Source organism: Amyelois transitella, chromosome 3, assembly GCF_032362555.1.
Source record: "Amyelois transitella isolate CPQ chromosome 3, ilAmyTran1.1, whole genome shotgun sequence".
Classification (NCBI taxonomy): domain Eukaryota; kingdom Metazoa; phylum Arthropoda; class Insecta; order Lepidoptera; family Pyralidae; genus Amyelois; species Amyelois transitella.
The window spans coordinates 13,764,506-13,779,987 of NC_083506.1; the positions used below are offsets into that span (position 1 = coordinate 13,764,506).

At 52.2% G+C, this 15,482-nt stretch overlaps 2 protein-coding genes across 2 annotated transcripts; one reads left to right on the forward strand and one right to left on the reverse strand.

Moving 5' to 3' along the window:
- Window positions 1–1,896: 1,896 nt before the first annotated feature.
- Window positions 1,897–3,822, forward strand: LOC132902786 (uncharacterized). The gene has a single exon (XM_060949109.1). The coding sequence runs from the start codon at window positions 1,897–1,899 to the stop codon at window positions 3,820–3,822; it is 1,926 nt and encodes a 641-aa protein (XP_060805092.1).
- Window positions 3,823–13,029: 9,207 nt separating this feature from the next.
- LOC132902789 (uncharacterized) lies at window positions 13,030–15,195 on the reverse strand. Its single transcript, XM_060949128.1, has 2 exons — window positions 14,248–15,195; window positions 13,030–13,092 (listed from the first exon to the last, which is right to left on the reverse strand). The coding sequence occupies exons 1-2, from the start codon at window positions 15,193–15,195 to the stop codon at window positions 13,030–13,032; spliced, it is 1,011 nt and encodes a 336-aa protein (XP_060805111.1).
- Window positions 15,196–15,482: the final 287 nt, after the last annotated feature.

Genomic DNA, 15,482 nt, shown 5'->3' on the forward strand with positions numbered 1-15,482 from the left:
ACACAATACAATGATCCGCTTTCAAATTCCAAAAACATCAAGTAAAATAATTTCGGTTGATTTTTGAGGAGTAACCTGGAATATCTTCCACGCTTATGACCAAAAATTCACCAAATTTGTAAGATTCCTAACTGAGACGCAACTTCTCTCTTCCAAAGTCTAATGAACACAGAATCAAAGTTATCGGATAATTAATTCAGAAGATATGCCATAACAAAGCCTTGCAGGGGCAATAATAATTGACGCCAGGAAGATAAAGAACACAGTAAACTGGCAAAACTACAATGACAAAGGCAAAAGTTACAACCATTCGTTACTAGATGGCACTGTATCTAAAGTAACACGCGGTGTGGTTTCACGTTCAATGCTATTTAAAGAAACGAAATTTGCCGGGGGGGCGGGTTAGGTTAAGGGCGGGTTAGGTTAAGGGCGGGTTAGGTTAAGGGCGGGTTAGGTTAAGGGCGGGTTAGGTTAAGGGCGGGTTAGGTTAAGGGCGGGTTAGGTTAAGGGCGGGTTAGGTTAAGGGCGGGTTAGGTTAAGGGCGGGTTAGGTTAAGGGCGGGTTAGGTTAAGGGCGGGTTAGGTTAAGGGCGGGTTAGGTTAAGGGCGGGTTAGGTTAAGGGCGGGTTAGGTTAAGGGCGGGTTAGGTTAAGGGCGGGTTAGGTTAAGGGCGGGTTAGGTTAAGGGCGGGTTAGGTTAAGGGCGGGTTAGGTTAAGGGCGGGTTAGGTTAAGGGCGGGTTAGGTTAAGGGCGGGTTAGGTTAAGGGCGGGTTAGGTTAAGGGCGGGTTAGGTTAAGGGCGGGTTAGGTTAAGGGCGGGTTAGGTTAAGGGCGGGTTAGGTTAAGGGCGGGTTAGGTTAAGGGCGGGTTAGGTTAAGGGCGGGTTAGGTTAAGGGCGGGTTAGGTTAAGGGCGGGTTAGGTTAAGGGCGGGTTAGGTTAAGGGCGGGTTAGGTTAAGGGCGGGTTAGGTTAAGGGCGGGTTAGGTTAAGGGCGGGTTAGGTTAAGGGCGGGTTAGGTTAAGGGCGGGTTAGGTTAAGGGCGGGTTAGGTTAAGGGCGGGTTAGGTTAAGGGCGGGTTAGGTTAAGGGCGGGTTAGGTTAAGGGCGGGTTAGGTTAAGGGCGGGTTAGGTTAAGGGCGGGTTAGGTTAAGGGCGGGTTAGGTTAAGGGCGGGTTAGGTTAAGGGCGGGTTAGGTTAAGGGCGGGTTAGGTTAAGGGCGGGTTAGGTTAAGGGCGGGTTAGGTTAAGGGCGGGTTAGGTTAAGGGCGGGTTAGGTTAAGGGCGGGTTAGGTTAAGGGCGGGTTAGGTTAAGGGCGGGTTAGGTTAAGGGCGGGTTAGGTTAAGGGCGGGTTAGGTTAGGTTAGGTTAGGTTAGGTTGGGGTGCTACGGTCAGGAAACCTCCACGTTGGCTCAGTACCTTGAAAGCTTTGCTTCTGTTGCTTGATCTTTGATCCGGTGATAGCGGCGGGCTGACAAGACACTGGGCTGGTGCACCCTGGGCGATGGTTAATAACTCCCCGCTATTAGGGGTCTTGTTATCCATCGGCAAATGTCCTGACACATGGACGGGCTGAATAGCCTAACCGGCTTCTGGGCAGACGCTTTTGCGTCCAGGTCCGTCTACCAGTCGCTCCCTCTTGTCTGCCCTCAGACAGTGAGTGGATGTGGCTCGCGCGGCGTCAGGTTTCGGCTCGGCGCCGGGCAACTCGTTACCCCAAATTGATGGGGCCGAGGACGTTTGTCGCGAGGAAGAAAACCTCAATAAAAAATAACCCTAATCCCAAGGTCGGGCGTGCCGATGGGATGAATGGCGGGGGGGGAGCCCCGTCCCAAGCGCCCACTGAAGAGGTGGAGGAGTTCAGGGACCTCACCCTGTTAAAAAAAAAGGAAACTCATGAATATGGCGTCTAAGAAAACGATCATACCCCAGGAGGGTACCGACTCCCAAGGAGTCGGAGAATCCCTCCCCACGCCTTCGGGCGTGGGCTGCCCCACCGTATCTGGGGGGGGCACTTACCGCCAGAGGGACGCAAGTCCCTCCCAACTGTCGACACGGTCGACAAGCCGAGGGTCACTGATCCTCGCACCGACATCCGACGAGGACAACGATAGCCTTCCGGAGGTCATCATGACGGAGGATGATAAGAACGACGGGGGCAGTGTTCCCCGTAAACGAAAGGCACTGGAGGGGTCTGCACTAAGATCGCGAGGCCCCAAAATTAACACAGCTACGAGGGGCCGTCACGCTGGTCGGCGCACACAGACATCGCCACCCAAGCCCGCCAGCAGCATCGTTGACGAACAACTTGACGTTGTACGGACGTCTGTTGGGAATGTACTGGAGGAAGCCGGTAAATCCGGCAACCTCAAAGGCACAGTGTGGCGATCCATGAAGGATGCCTGTCAGCACATCTTAGATGCAGCTGATAAAATAGAAATGCACCAGGAGGAGTCGGCAGCAGTCAGAATTCTGACTGCTGACAACAGAAGGATGCGGGAGCAATTGGCGCAGCTGGAGCAGGAGACGAGGGCTCTTCGAAAGGCCTATGCCGAAAAATCTACCGGGCCGTCCACCTCAGGACCAGTCACAATGGCGGAAATCAAGGACGTCCTTAAAGAGCTTGAGGTGTCCATTGAGAGGAACCTGTTCCTCAAAATAGGAGAAATGGTGACGACCCGGTTGAATGAAGCCGAAAAGAGGGGCATACTCGCCCCAGAACCAATTCTGCGCCCGCCACTGGCGGCTGACAGAAAGAAACAAAAAGCTGGGGATCTAGATGGCAGAGAGGGCAACACAGGGTCAACCCTCATGCCACCTGCAAGACCCGGACCGGTGCCGCAAACCAGGGCCAAGGCCAAGGCCAAAACCAAAGCTCGGCCACGTGAGCCAACGCCAGGCCCCTCCCGAATACCTCCCACTGAGGCGTCTCCGAACCCTGGAGGCACGGAGGTGTGGACAACGGTAGCCAGAAAGAAAAAAGGGAAAAGAAAAGGGAAGGGGAAACCAACCCAAGCCCCCAAAGCGGTAGCAAAACCGCCACCAAGGAAGGCGTTCACCCCACCGAAGTCAGCAGCGGTGGTGGTGACCCTGAAGCCGGAGTCCGATATGGACTATAAATCGATAATGGCCAAGGTCACCACCATCAAACTGCCGTCCATTGGGGTGGACCATGTTTCGGTGCGCAGGAGTGCTACGGGGGCTCGGATAATAGAGGTTCCTGGAGCAGACAGCGGGGCCGCAGCGGACGCTCTTGCTGAGAAGGTCCGGGAATTGATAGGCAACGAAGCGGAGATATCTCGGCCGTATAAAACGGCACAAGTCAAGGTCTCCGGCTTCGATGAGGCAGTGACTCTGGAGGCCCTCAGAGAAGCTGCAGCTGCAGCTGGGAAATGCCCACCGGGGCAAATTAAGGTTGGCGCTATCCGTATGGCGCCAGACCAAACTGGGGCAGCCATTTTAACCTGCCCTGTGGCGGCTGCCAACTCTCTCATAGAGCTCGGACGCCTCCTGGTCGGATGGTCGGCCGCCAAAGTCAAAGGGCTTGAAGCCCTGCCCATGCGATGCTTCCGCTGCATGGGCATGGGCCACACTAGGGCCCTCTGTCCATCCCCGGTGGACAGATCATCGATGTGCCACCGCTGCGGCAAAACGGGCCACACCACTGGTGAATGCCAGGTCAAAGAGCCATGGTGTGCAGTGTGCCATGCCGCCAAACTGCCGCCAGGACATGTCATGGGGGGGAAAGCCTGCAACCCCCCTCGCATAAGAGGCAAATCGGCCCTGGCAACGACCGAGGCCTCGGAGGGCCGCACCATGGAGCACTGATGCCGGTACGGCCTGCTCCCCGCCTTGAGGTGCTGCAGGCCAATGCCAACCACTGCGCTCGTGCTCAAGACCTCTTGGTCCAGCACTTGGCGGAGTGGGGCATTGACGCTGCCGTCATATCGGAACCCTATTGCGTCCCCTCCCTCCCTAATTGGGCTGGAGACACAGAAGGGCTGGTGTCGGTGACCATCCCACAAACTGGCAATCGCCCACCTCTCTCGAAGATTGAGAACGGCAGGGGGTACGTAGCGGTGAAATGGGGAAATATTGTAATTGTCGCAGCATATTTCTCCCCCAATGAACCGCTGCGTGCCTTTGAGCGCCTCCTCGAGAGAGTGGGGCAAGTGGTCGAGGGTGCGGCGCCGACACCGATCATGCTAATGGGAGACCTTAACGCCAAACACTCTGCGTGGGGTTCTCCCATAACCAGCCCAAGAGGGGTAACACTCTATGATTGGGCGGTGGGAATGGGGCTTGAAGTCCTAAACCGGGGCAACACTTCCACATGCGTGCGGCGAAATGGTGCCTCGATAGTGGACGTGACGCTCGCGACCTCGAGTATTGCTGCACGCATTGAGGACTGGCGCGTCCTGGAGGACGTGGAGACCCTCTCCGACCACCGCTACATACGGATGTCGGTCTCCAATACGCCCCATTCCCAACAGCCCACTCGAGGCAGAGGGAGACGCCAGGGGTTCCCCAGGTGGAATATGGCTAGCCTCAACAGGGACCTGGCTGAAGAGGCTGCCATGGTAATAGAGTGGAGAGAACCCATACCAAGCCGCTCCCTTGGTGTGGAGGAAAGGGCACGTGGCTTTCGCGCGTCGCTCACTGAGGTGTGCGACGCATCCATGAGGAGGTCTGGTCCGCCGCCTGCTAAAAGGCAGGTACACTGGTGGTCTGAGGACATCGCTGCACTCAGATCTATCAGCAACCGTGCCCGCAGGGAGTACACCAGATGCAGGCGGCGGCGCAACCGCGAATACGGGGAGGAGGCCCGACTCTATTCTGCCCTCCAGGAGGCCAAAAAGGCCCTGTCGGTAGCAATTGCCAAAGCGAAAGACGACGCCCACGAAGCGTTTCTGGCCACGCTAGACAGGGACCCATGGGGGAGGCCATATAGGGTAGTTCGCAACAAAATGCGCCACGCCCCCCCCACGGCCTCCTTGGAACCGGACCTCCTCAATAAAATTGTTGAAGGCCTTTTCCCATCGGCCCAAGAATTTGCTCCTCCGAGTATGCAGGTCCCCGAGCGGGAGTCCACCACGGCCCCAGTGCCACCGGTGACGGATGATGAGTTCGACCGGGGTATGACACGTCTGACAGCCTGCAAAAAGGCACCAGGCCCGGACGGCGTCCCCGGTCTGATTCTACCGGTGGTCGCAAAACACCTCGGGAGCCGCCTCAGACAATTATTCGACGACTGTCTGTCGTCTGGGCGGTTTCCCAGGCCGTGGAAAGAGGGAAGACTCTGCTTGCTCAGAAAGGAGAGCCGACCCGAGGACTCCCCTTCGGGATGGAGGCCCCTACTGATGCTGGATGAGACTGGTAAGCTGCTGGAACGAATTGTCGCCTCCAGAATTATCCAGCATCTGGAAAATGTCGGACCAAACGTGTCGGACCGCCAATTTGGTTTTAGAAAAGGGCGGTCGACCGTTGATGCGATAGGGGCCCTCCGCGAATTCTCGGAGGACGCAATAAAAAGGAAGGGAGGAGCCGTGGGTGTCTCGTTAGACATCGCAAACGCCTTCGGCTCCCTCCCATATGAGGTAATAAAGGAGGCACTCCGATACCACGGAGTGCCTCTCTATCTGAGAAACCTCGTAGGGCACTACCTCTCTGAGAGGGTGGTGCTCTACGAGGACAGAGAAGGGAGGAAAGCCAGGGCGATGACCTGCGGTGTTCCTCAGGGGTCAGTGTTAGGACCCCTGCTTTGGAACATCGGCTTTGACTGGGCCATCCGCGGGAGCCTACTCCCCCGGATGACCGTCATCTGCTATGCGGATGACACGATGGTGGCCATCTGGGGTGAGAAGCTGGAGAGCACCCTCAGGACAGCTGCAGTCGCAGCAGACCTGATGGTCACCCGCGTCAGGCTTCTGGGGCTCAGGGTGGCCCTCAGCAAGTGCGAGGTCATCGTCTTTGGCAAAAGGGGCTGGAAACCGCCTGAGGGAGCGTCCATTCCAATAGGTGGGGAAAGGGTCCAGGTGAAGCCGTACATTAAGTACTTGGGCATAACCATGGACCCACGCTGGGACTTCCGGGAGCACTTTAAACAACTAGCACCCCGGATAGTCGGCGCAGCATCGGCCATGGGCCGGCTGCTGCCCAATGTCGGAGGGCCTAGCGCCCGGTGCCGGAAACTATATGCGGGCGTAGCCCGGAGCATGGCACTATATGGGGCGCCAATCTGGGCAGATAAGCTCTCCAGAGCCAACGTGGCCCAGCTGCGAAAGCCACAAAGAGTGGTGGCCAACCGCATAGCTCGGGCCTACGTAACGGTGGCTTGGGCGGCGGCATGCGTATTGGCCGGCACCCCACCATGGGACATGGACGCAAAAACTCAGGCGGAGGTTTATTGGGAGCGGGCGAGAAGACGAGCTCTCGGGGAAAGGCCCGCCCCAAGAGAAGTGAGAGGGGCCCGTCAGTTGGCCGTAGACAGGTTGAAAGAGCGGTGGCGAGATGAGCTAGAAAACTCCCAGTATGGTATACGTACCATCGGGGCGCTCCTCCCATCGCTCGAAGAATGGATGGACAGAAAGTACGGCCAACTGACGTATAGAATGACGCAGGTGATGACCGGACACGGGTGCTTCGGTCATTACCTGCATACAATAGGCAGAGAGCCAAGCCCGGTCTGCCACGAGTGTGGAGAGCCGGACGACACGGCTCAACACACCCTGGCAGAATGTGAGAGGTGGGCCACAGAAAGGGTGACCCTAGCAGTGGCCCTGGGCGACCGCGATCTCTCGCTGCACTGCATCGTCAGTAAGATGCTGGGCAGCGAGAGATGCTGGGACGCGATGTCCTGCTTCTGCGAGACGGTAATGTCGCAGAAGGAGACCGCTGAGAGGGAGCGTGAAGCGAGAGCTGAAGCGCTCCCATGCCGGCGAGGACGAAGAGGCAGACGGCGGGCGCAATACGCCCGCCGTTTACCCTAATCGCGCCGTAAGGCGAAACCGGGGGGCGTCGTGGTAGAATGCTTGCGATCCCACGGCGCCCCCAACAACGGCTGGTGCGGAAACGCCGTAGGAGGTTTTAGTGGGTAGTCTGGGCCGATTAGCGACCCGGGAGTCCCACACTCCAGGGGAGATCCCCTTCCCCTGGGTCGCCTGTAAATGGGTTTCCTCCTACGAGAACAAAAAAAAAAAAAAAAAAAAAAAAAAAAAAAAAAAAAAAAAAAACCTTTTTTTTTTTTTTTTTTTTTTTAATAGTATTACTCCATTTACCGGTCATGGGACAGAGTCTTTGTTTTTTCCTTGATTTAACTTATCACTTTTATTTTTATTTATTTACTTTGTTTGTTATAAAAATTTCTATATTCCAAATTACGTTTTGTTTCTCTTTATAACTTTTTGCACTACCTCTATACAAAATTTTAAAAATACATTTCTTTTTTCTAAATCCGCCATTATCTCCTTAACACTCTCCTTAGCCAGCTTACACCCCAGCTGCTGCTCAAGGTCAAATCTATTCTTTTCATACACGGGACACGACAGGATGACATGTAGGAGGGTCTCCTCCGTTGTGCTGTCACATATACACGATGGACTCTCCTTACACTTGTACCTGTACAAGTATTCGGAGAATCCACCGTGCCCGGTCAGGACTTGTGTGAGCACTGCCTTTGGTCCCAAATCCCTAACGATCTTATATGCCGCTATGGCATCCGGCAGGAATACCTTTGTGGTCGCCGCCGCCTCGCCGTTGACGTATCTCCCGTTCCACTCCCGAAGCGACTGATCTCTTATCTGTCGCTTCACGAATGAAACGGGGCACAAGTCATAGTCCGGCTTACGCTTGGAGTGCAGAGCAGCCTCTCTTGCCAATTGGTCCGCCCGCTCGTTGCCTTGGAGCCCGGCATGAGCCTTAACCCAATAAAGGTTTATAATCTTGCCCTGATTCCGGCTATTTTTAATATGCGATCGGGTCTCCAAGGCCAGAGGGTGAGCGGAACCGCTGTCGGCTACCGTTTCAAGTGCAGAGCGGGAGTCGCTGAAGACGCCAAAGGTGCTCCTGCTGCTATTGTGGGCAAACCTCGCCGCCTCGCATAAAGCGTACAATTCCGCCTGGTAAACCGTGCTGTACGACGGCAGAGACAGTTTTTTGGTTTTGGCTTCTACGCCTCCTACCCAGATGGATAGGGCCGCTCCCACCTTGTCTTCGATCTTACTGCCGTCGGTGTAGACGCAAACCTCCCACGAGCTGTTTGCGTCCACGTCAGCCCGGCTTTCCAGGCAATGGAACTGCACCGCTATAGTTTCCGCTGGATGCGGTTGTACGGCGAACTTTGCCCTTTGTTCAACCTCTCTGCCGCCCAACCCCGGAACCGGCATACCCCTCCTCGCCTCGTACAGAGCTGCGGCTTCCCGCACCTTGAGGTCGAGGGGGAGGATACCGGCCAGCACCAGAGCGGCGTTGAGGGATACAGTGCGGTAAGACCTGGTCATCCTCTGAGCGAATCCCCTCTGCACTATGTTGAGTCTCTTCTGCACTCCAAGCTTATTGACGGCAGGCGCCCACGCAGCCGCGGCATACGTTATGATCGGGACGATGACTGCCGTATATATGGACCTGATAATGTCCTCGTGGAGACCCCAGCTCACTCTTGCGGCCCTGGACAGCTGCCCATATATCGCCAACGCCTTGTTGCATGTATATGCTACATGGGCGTTGAAGGTCAGGGCTGCGTCTATCCAGAGCCCCAAGAGCTTGACCTCTTTGGACATGCCAATGTCTATCCCCCCCATGCTCAGGCGCGGGGTGTCATGTTTCAGTTTGCGCGTCAAGACCATTGCGTTCGTCTTTTGTGGCGCAAACCTCAACTTGTTTCGGGCACCCCACTCCCTGACATAGGCGAGAGCGGCATTGGCACGTCTCTCGATGTCAAGCGCTGTTTCCCCCACGAAGAGCATGACCACATCATCCGCAAATGCCTGGCAGTACTCACCCCTCCGCTCCAGTCCCACCAGCAATGGATTAAGCAAGAGGTTCCAGAGCAGGGGACCACCTATGGAACCCTGCACACAGCCTTTTGTAGTAGCCCGCTCCGCTCTACTTCCGCCATAATTGACCGTCACTTTCCTGCTGTCCAGATAACTGTCTATGGTCCTCCTGATGTTTATCGGGCAATTTTCCTCAGCCAGCCGCAGTTTCACCGCCGGCCACCATGCGTTATCGAAGGCGCCCTCTATATCCAGGGACACCAACGTTACTATTTTTTTATTTTTAATATGAGTACGTATTTGGTGTAACAGGTCATAGAGGGCGTCTTCGGTGCTTCTCTGTGGCATAAAACCGTACTGGCGAGTACTAATGCGCGAATGGAGGTGCCATTTCAGCCTCCGGACAAGCAGTTTCTCCAAGATTTTTCCCAGCACCGGCAAAAGTCCTATCGGCCTGTAGGATTTGGGAGTTGTGTAGTCAGTCTTTCCCGGTTTTCTGAGGATTACCACCATGGCCTCCTTCCAGAGAACCGGGAAATACCCCAACTCGAGGCATTTGTTTGCCAGTGCTAGGAAAAATCCGGGGTCCACAGCGACGGCCTGCGAGCAGATGTCGGCCGTAAGGCCATCGGCGCCCGGTGCCTTCCTGGGATTGAACCCGTCCACTACCTCTTGGAGCTCCTCCAAAGTGAATGGGGGGTCATGCTGTTCATTATGGCCCTTGCCATTCACTGTCGAGGCTGCTCTACGGGCTTCTCGGTGGCACGGTCCATCCTCCTCCTCTTTGTCTTCAGGGTAGAAGGTTTCCGCCAGCCATTTTGCAGACTCCTCGGCGTCCAGGCCCTTCCCCTCTCTTATCAGAGGGACCTCGCTCTGCCTCCTCGCAGTTCGGCCTATCACCCTATATATGCCCTCCCACATTCCCTCCCTATCCTGCCTTTCGCAAAACAATTTCCAACTCCTTGTTTGCGCTTCCCTGACATCCCTCTCATACTTTATTTTCTGTTCCAGGTAGAGCTGCACCACGTGGTCTCGGCGTACGGGAGCCGCGCAGCGGATCCGGCGTTTCCTGCGTACCATCTCTCTCTTCGATTCTTCGAGCTCCGACGTCCACCACGGTAAGTTCGGTATTTTGCTATTTTTGGTTTTGGGTATGGTCTCCGCGGCTGCTTGCGTTATGACATCTGTATATTTTCGGGTTATGTATTCCAAATTGTTTGTGTTAGTTATTATTTTTACTCTATTTTCATTGAGGTTATGTTCAGCGTGTAATTGGGCCAGTTTCTCACGAAACTGGACCCAATTTGCTTTCCTGGTGTTGTATATTCTTGTTTTGCGCTCCACGTCCATACCCTCCGCCTTAGCCTCACGAATACCGAAAGTGATGGCATTATGATCGGAGCTCGTGAATCCCTGGTCCACTTTCCACCCCTGTATCCGCGGGATCAATTCCGGTGACGAGGCCGTCACGTCCACAATGCTGGAGAACTCCCTATTGTTTCTGATTGTATAGAACGTAGGGGTATCCCCAGCATTGAGTACGTGTAGGCCCATTTCCGCGATGGCCCCCGCTGTCTCATCTCCACGCCTGTCAGCCACCATGCTGCCCCACCATGGGCTCTTGGCATTGAAGTCACCCCCAACGATGACGCTGAGCGGTGCGAGCGTCGTAACGATGCGTTTGAGCCCGTCGAGATACGGTTCCACGGGAGTGGTCGGCTCGATGTATAGAGAAACCAGTATTATTTCTCTGCTACCCATCTTTATTTTCACCACCACTAGGTTAGTCGTGGTGAATTCGTCATACAGGACGGCTGGTATTTGTTGGTCGAAGATGACAATGGCAGCTTTGGTCACCTCGCCCGCCTGTTTGGTGCATTGAAAAACCCTGGTTCCTCTACAATCCGCCATCCTCTTCCCGCTTCCCACGTACGGCTCCTGCAACAGAGCTATCGCTACCCCCCGCTCGCGAGACTCCACTTGCCATTCCTGCGTCGCCAGCCTCATCCTCTGGAGGTTCACCTGGACCACTTCGTAAACTTTGGTGGAGTTGGCTACCGTATTATCCCTTATTGCAACCTTAGCAATACGCCACTGCCGATCTAGCCAGGGCGTCCCACTTCTTTCTTATAGGGCACTCTCTGTCAAAGGTGTTATGGTCTGTTTGTGCCATCTTTGCTGCCTTGCAGTTGCTGCAAGTCGGGGCGCCACCCTCCCCAATCACCGGGCACTCCGACTTCATGTGTGGTCCGCCGCTATAGGGCACTCTCTGTCAAAGGTGTTATGGTCTGTTTGTGCCATCTTTGCTGCCTTGCAGTTGCTGCAAGTCGGGGCGCCACCCTCCCCAATCACCGGGCACTCCGACTTCATGTGTGGTCCGCCGCAGTGGCTGCATATGTCGATAGTGTCACTGCAATATTTTTTGCTATGGCCATAAGCGAGACAGCGGGAACATTGCACCAGTGGGGACTGATCCTCAACCCAGATTCGCTGGATGCATATGCGAACGCTGCCGGCAGCCACAGCCCTTTTCCAGATCGTAGGCGAGACCTTAAGCACCACGGTGTTGGTTAGTTTGTTTCTGGTTGCTCTACGGTATTTTACTTCTATTCTGTCCTCCTCCACTTCGAGTCCCTGGAACAGGTCCTTGTTTTGGTTCCTTAGTGCCTTTATAAGGTCATCATCACTATGCGCTTTTATGACTCCCTTCAATGCCAATAGCGGGTCCTTATTGGCAACTTCCTCCACTGTGAGTTGACCCTGATGCTGCTGCAGCTTTTCTTTCACTCTTTCTCTGTCCTCCTTAGTCCCCATTCCTATTATAACTTTTCTACCCTTTCCCTTTCTCACTCTTTGCACCTCGATCCATCCGTCCTTCACATTCATCGCCTCTCTCACTCTGCCCAAGACTTCGTCCCCTGTCTCCTTTTCATCCTTTGAGGTGACCACAATGGAATGTAATGTCTCTTTTGCTCCTCCCCTTTTAAGACCTCCTGATACTATGTCCGCATAGGAATTTCCTCCCTGCACCTTCCGCTCCTCGATCATCACCTTTAGCTCCTCCATTCTTTTCATATTTTCCCTAAGCAATATGGTGTGTGCTTCAATTTGTACCTTTAGTCCTTCCACTTCTCCTCCCACATTCCCCCCCCCCATCATCGTACTTCCTCTTTCGCTCTCAACCAACTTCTCTCCCAGACCTTTGTCTGGGTCCTCCCCATTTACAACCATATCGCAGAGCTCCCCCACTATTCTGATAATGGCATCCCGTATTGTGCCTTTTAGGTTCCCTGACTCTTTAAGTGTAGCTCTAGCTTCATTTTTTAAGCACACAGCTTTCTCTGCTCTGGTTTTGCAAGTGGAGCTTTCCACGTCGCTGTTCTCACTTTGCCCTCCCAGTTCTTTGCTAGGTTTAGTCAAGGTTTTACCCAGCGATCGTTTGATGGAATCCATATTTTCTTTTGCTATTTTACCCTTTGGCTGGAGCTGTTTCTTTGGGGCTGTTTCCAGGGTCTTTTCCCCGCTATGGTGACAATCAGAAGGTGGTGTTATAGACGGACACGACATTATTGCAAATTATAAACAGTACAAAATAATATATCACAAGTTAATATTTATTATCGCGGCGTCTTCCGTAACCTATACTCTACTTGCGTATCCTATAGGCAAGGAAAGCACCAAAGACACGTTGAGTTAAAGAAAACAGTTTGTGTATATAGTCAATTAATAATTTAAAGTTGAGTAGTACAAGGGGAGTGCTGCGTTATCAATCAAATTAGATTTAAATTTGTATAGGTTAATTGTTGTTAAAATAAGATTTGTATAAGTTGTATATGGTTAAGATTTGTATAAGTTGTATATATTAAGTATACTTAAAAACTAAATTATTGATATTATTCTTATAACTAATGGTTTATTATCCTTTATTTTCAGGTACTTCTTGCTTCGGATCGTCTGATTAGCCGCAGAAGATTCCAGTCCCTTACAGTAAGTAGAATCCGTACCTTATAACTTAGTCTAAATTTATTTAATTTATGTCACTTTATATTTCTGTTTCAGTTCGTTTGTATTCTCTAGGTTCCACTCTTCGAAGCAAGTTAGCTCCCTGAGGAGGTTTTGTCAATTTCCCGTCAAGATATAGAATCAATTCTCGACCCACTCCCTTAGCAAATTTTTGAGGATTCAAGACGCCTTTTGGCCCCTAATTGCTACAGGTTTGTATAAATAGGTGGAAAAGGCGCGCCAATAATTCCCTTAGAGACTATATAACTAGTCTGGAGGGTCAGAAAATAAAAAATAAATTTTTGAATTTTTTCCCTATGAAGCCGAGTTGATATACCAAAGCAGATAAGGGTGGGTGGGCGGGCCGAATTTTTGTCAATTTTTGGAAAAGTTACCAACCGATTTGGCTAATTTTGGTGTCTATCGACGCGGACCGCTAAATAGAATGCCGATAGAATGTTATTGGAAAAATTTTGGAAGAAAATTATTGAATTATTATGAAAAAAGTGAAAATTTTTCGGGAAAATCGCTCCCGACGGGACAATTTGGTACCTAGCGCTACCGGATTTCGCCAGCAGACGCGGGGCGGGTGTTTATATTTTACTATATATTAATATTTAAATGTCAGGAAGAAAAATTTCGAGAAATAAAATTTTTTGTTAAATTAATATCGTCTATGTATGAAGTTAATATCAAAATCCCGGAAAATTCGCGGAAAAATCGCAAATACTCAAACGGGATAGGTGTATTCGTAAATGTCTCGCCGAGACGAACAAAACAACGTGCCACACTTGTATGTTTTTTATAAATTTGATATTGGGTTAGGTTAGGTTAGGTTAGGTTAGGTTAGGTTAGGTTAGGTTAGGTTAGGTTAGGTTAGGTTAGGTTAGGTTAGGTTAGGTTAGGTTAGGTTAGGTTAGGTTAGGTTAGGTTAGGTTAGGTTAGGTTAGGTTAGGTTAGGTTAGGTTAGGTTAGGTTAGGTTAGGTTAGGTTAGGTTAGGTTAGGTTAGGTTAGGTTAGGTTAGGTTAGGTTAGGTTAGGTTAGGTTAGGTTAGGTTAGGTTTTTTTTTTTTTTTTTTTTTGGTATTACTCCATTTACCTCGGTCATGGGACAGAGTCTTTGTTTTTTCTTGATTTAAGTTATCACTTTTATATTTTTATTTACTTTGTTTATTATAAAAAAATTTTATATTCCAAATTACGTTTTGTTTCTTTTTATAACTTTTTCCACTACCTCTATACAAAATTTTAAAAATACATTTCTTTTTTCTAGATCCGCCATTATCTCCTTAATACTCTCCTTAGCCAGCTTACACCCCAGCTGCTGCTCAAGGTCAAACCTATTCTTTTCGTACACGGGACACGACAGGATGACATGTAGGAGGGTCTCCTCGGTTGTGCTGTCACATATACACGATGGACTCCCCTTACACTTGTACCTGTACAAGTATTCGGAGAATCCACCGTGCCCGGTCAGGACTTGTGTGAGCACTGCCTTTGGTCCCAAATCCTTAACGATCTTATATGCCGCTATGGCATCCGGCAGGAATACCTTAGTGGTCGCCGCCGCCTCGCCGTTGACGTATCTCCCGTTCCACTCCCGGAGCGACTGATCTCTTATCTGTCGCTTCACGAATGAAACGGGGCACAAGTCATAGTCCGGCTTACGCTTGGAGTGCAGAGCAGCCTCTCTTGCCAATTGGTCCGCCCGCTCGTTGCCTTGGAGCCCGGCATGAGCCTTAACCCAATAAAGGTTTATAATCTTGCCCTGATTCCGGCTATTTTTAATATGCGATCGGGTCTCCAAGGCCAGAGGGTGAGCGGAACCGCTGTCGGCTACCGTTTCAAGTGCAGAGCGGGAGTCGCTGAAGACGCCAAAGGTGCTCCTGCTGCTATTGTGGGCAAACCTCGCCGCCTCGCATAAAGCGTACAATTCCGCCTGGTAAACCGTGCTGTACGACGGCAGAGACAGTTTTTTGGTTTTGGCTTCTACGCCTCCTACCCAGATGGATAGGGCCGCTCCCACCTTGTCTTCGATCTTACTGCCGTCGGTGTAGACGCAAACCTCCCACGAACTGTTTGCGTCCACGTCAGCCCGGCTTTCCAGGCATTGGAACTGCACCGCTATAGTTTCCGCTGGATGCGGTTGTACGGCGAACTTTGCCCTTTGCTCAACCTCTCTGCCGCCCAACCCCGGAACCGGCATACCCCTCCCCGCCTCGTACAAAGCTGCGGCTTCCCGCACCTTGAGGTCGAGGGGGAGGATACCAGCCAGCACCAGAGCGGCGTTGAGGGATACAGTGCGGGGTTAGGTTAGGTTAGGTTAGGTTAGGTTAGGTTAGGTTAGGTTAGGTTAGGTTAGGTTAGGTTAGGTTAGGTTAGGTTAGGTTAGGTTAGGTTAGGTTAGGTTAGGTTAGGTTAGGTTAGGTTAGGTTAGGTTAGGTTAGGTTAGGTTAGGTTAGGTTAGGTTAGGTTAGGTTAGGTTAGGTTAGG

Coding starts and splice junctions, on each gene's coding strand:
- LOC132902786 (XM_060949109.1), top strand. CDS start 1,897: ATGGCGTCTAAGAAAACGATCATACCCCAGGAGGGTACCGACTCCCAA.
- LOC132902789 (XM_060949128.1), bottom strand. CDS start 15,195: ATGCCGGTTCCGGGGTTGGGCGGCAGAGAGGTTGAGCAAAGGGCAAAG. Junction 13,093..14,247: donor CGGATCTAGAAAAAAGAAAT/GTATTTTTAAAA, acceptor AAACCTCCTCAG/GGAGCTAACTTGCTTCGAAG.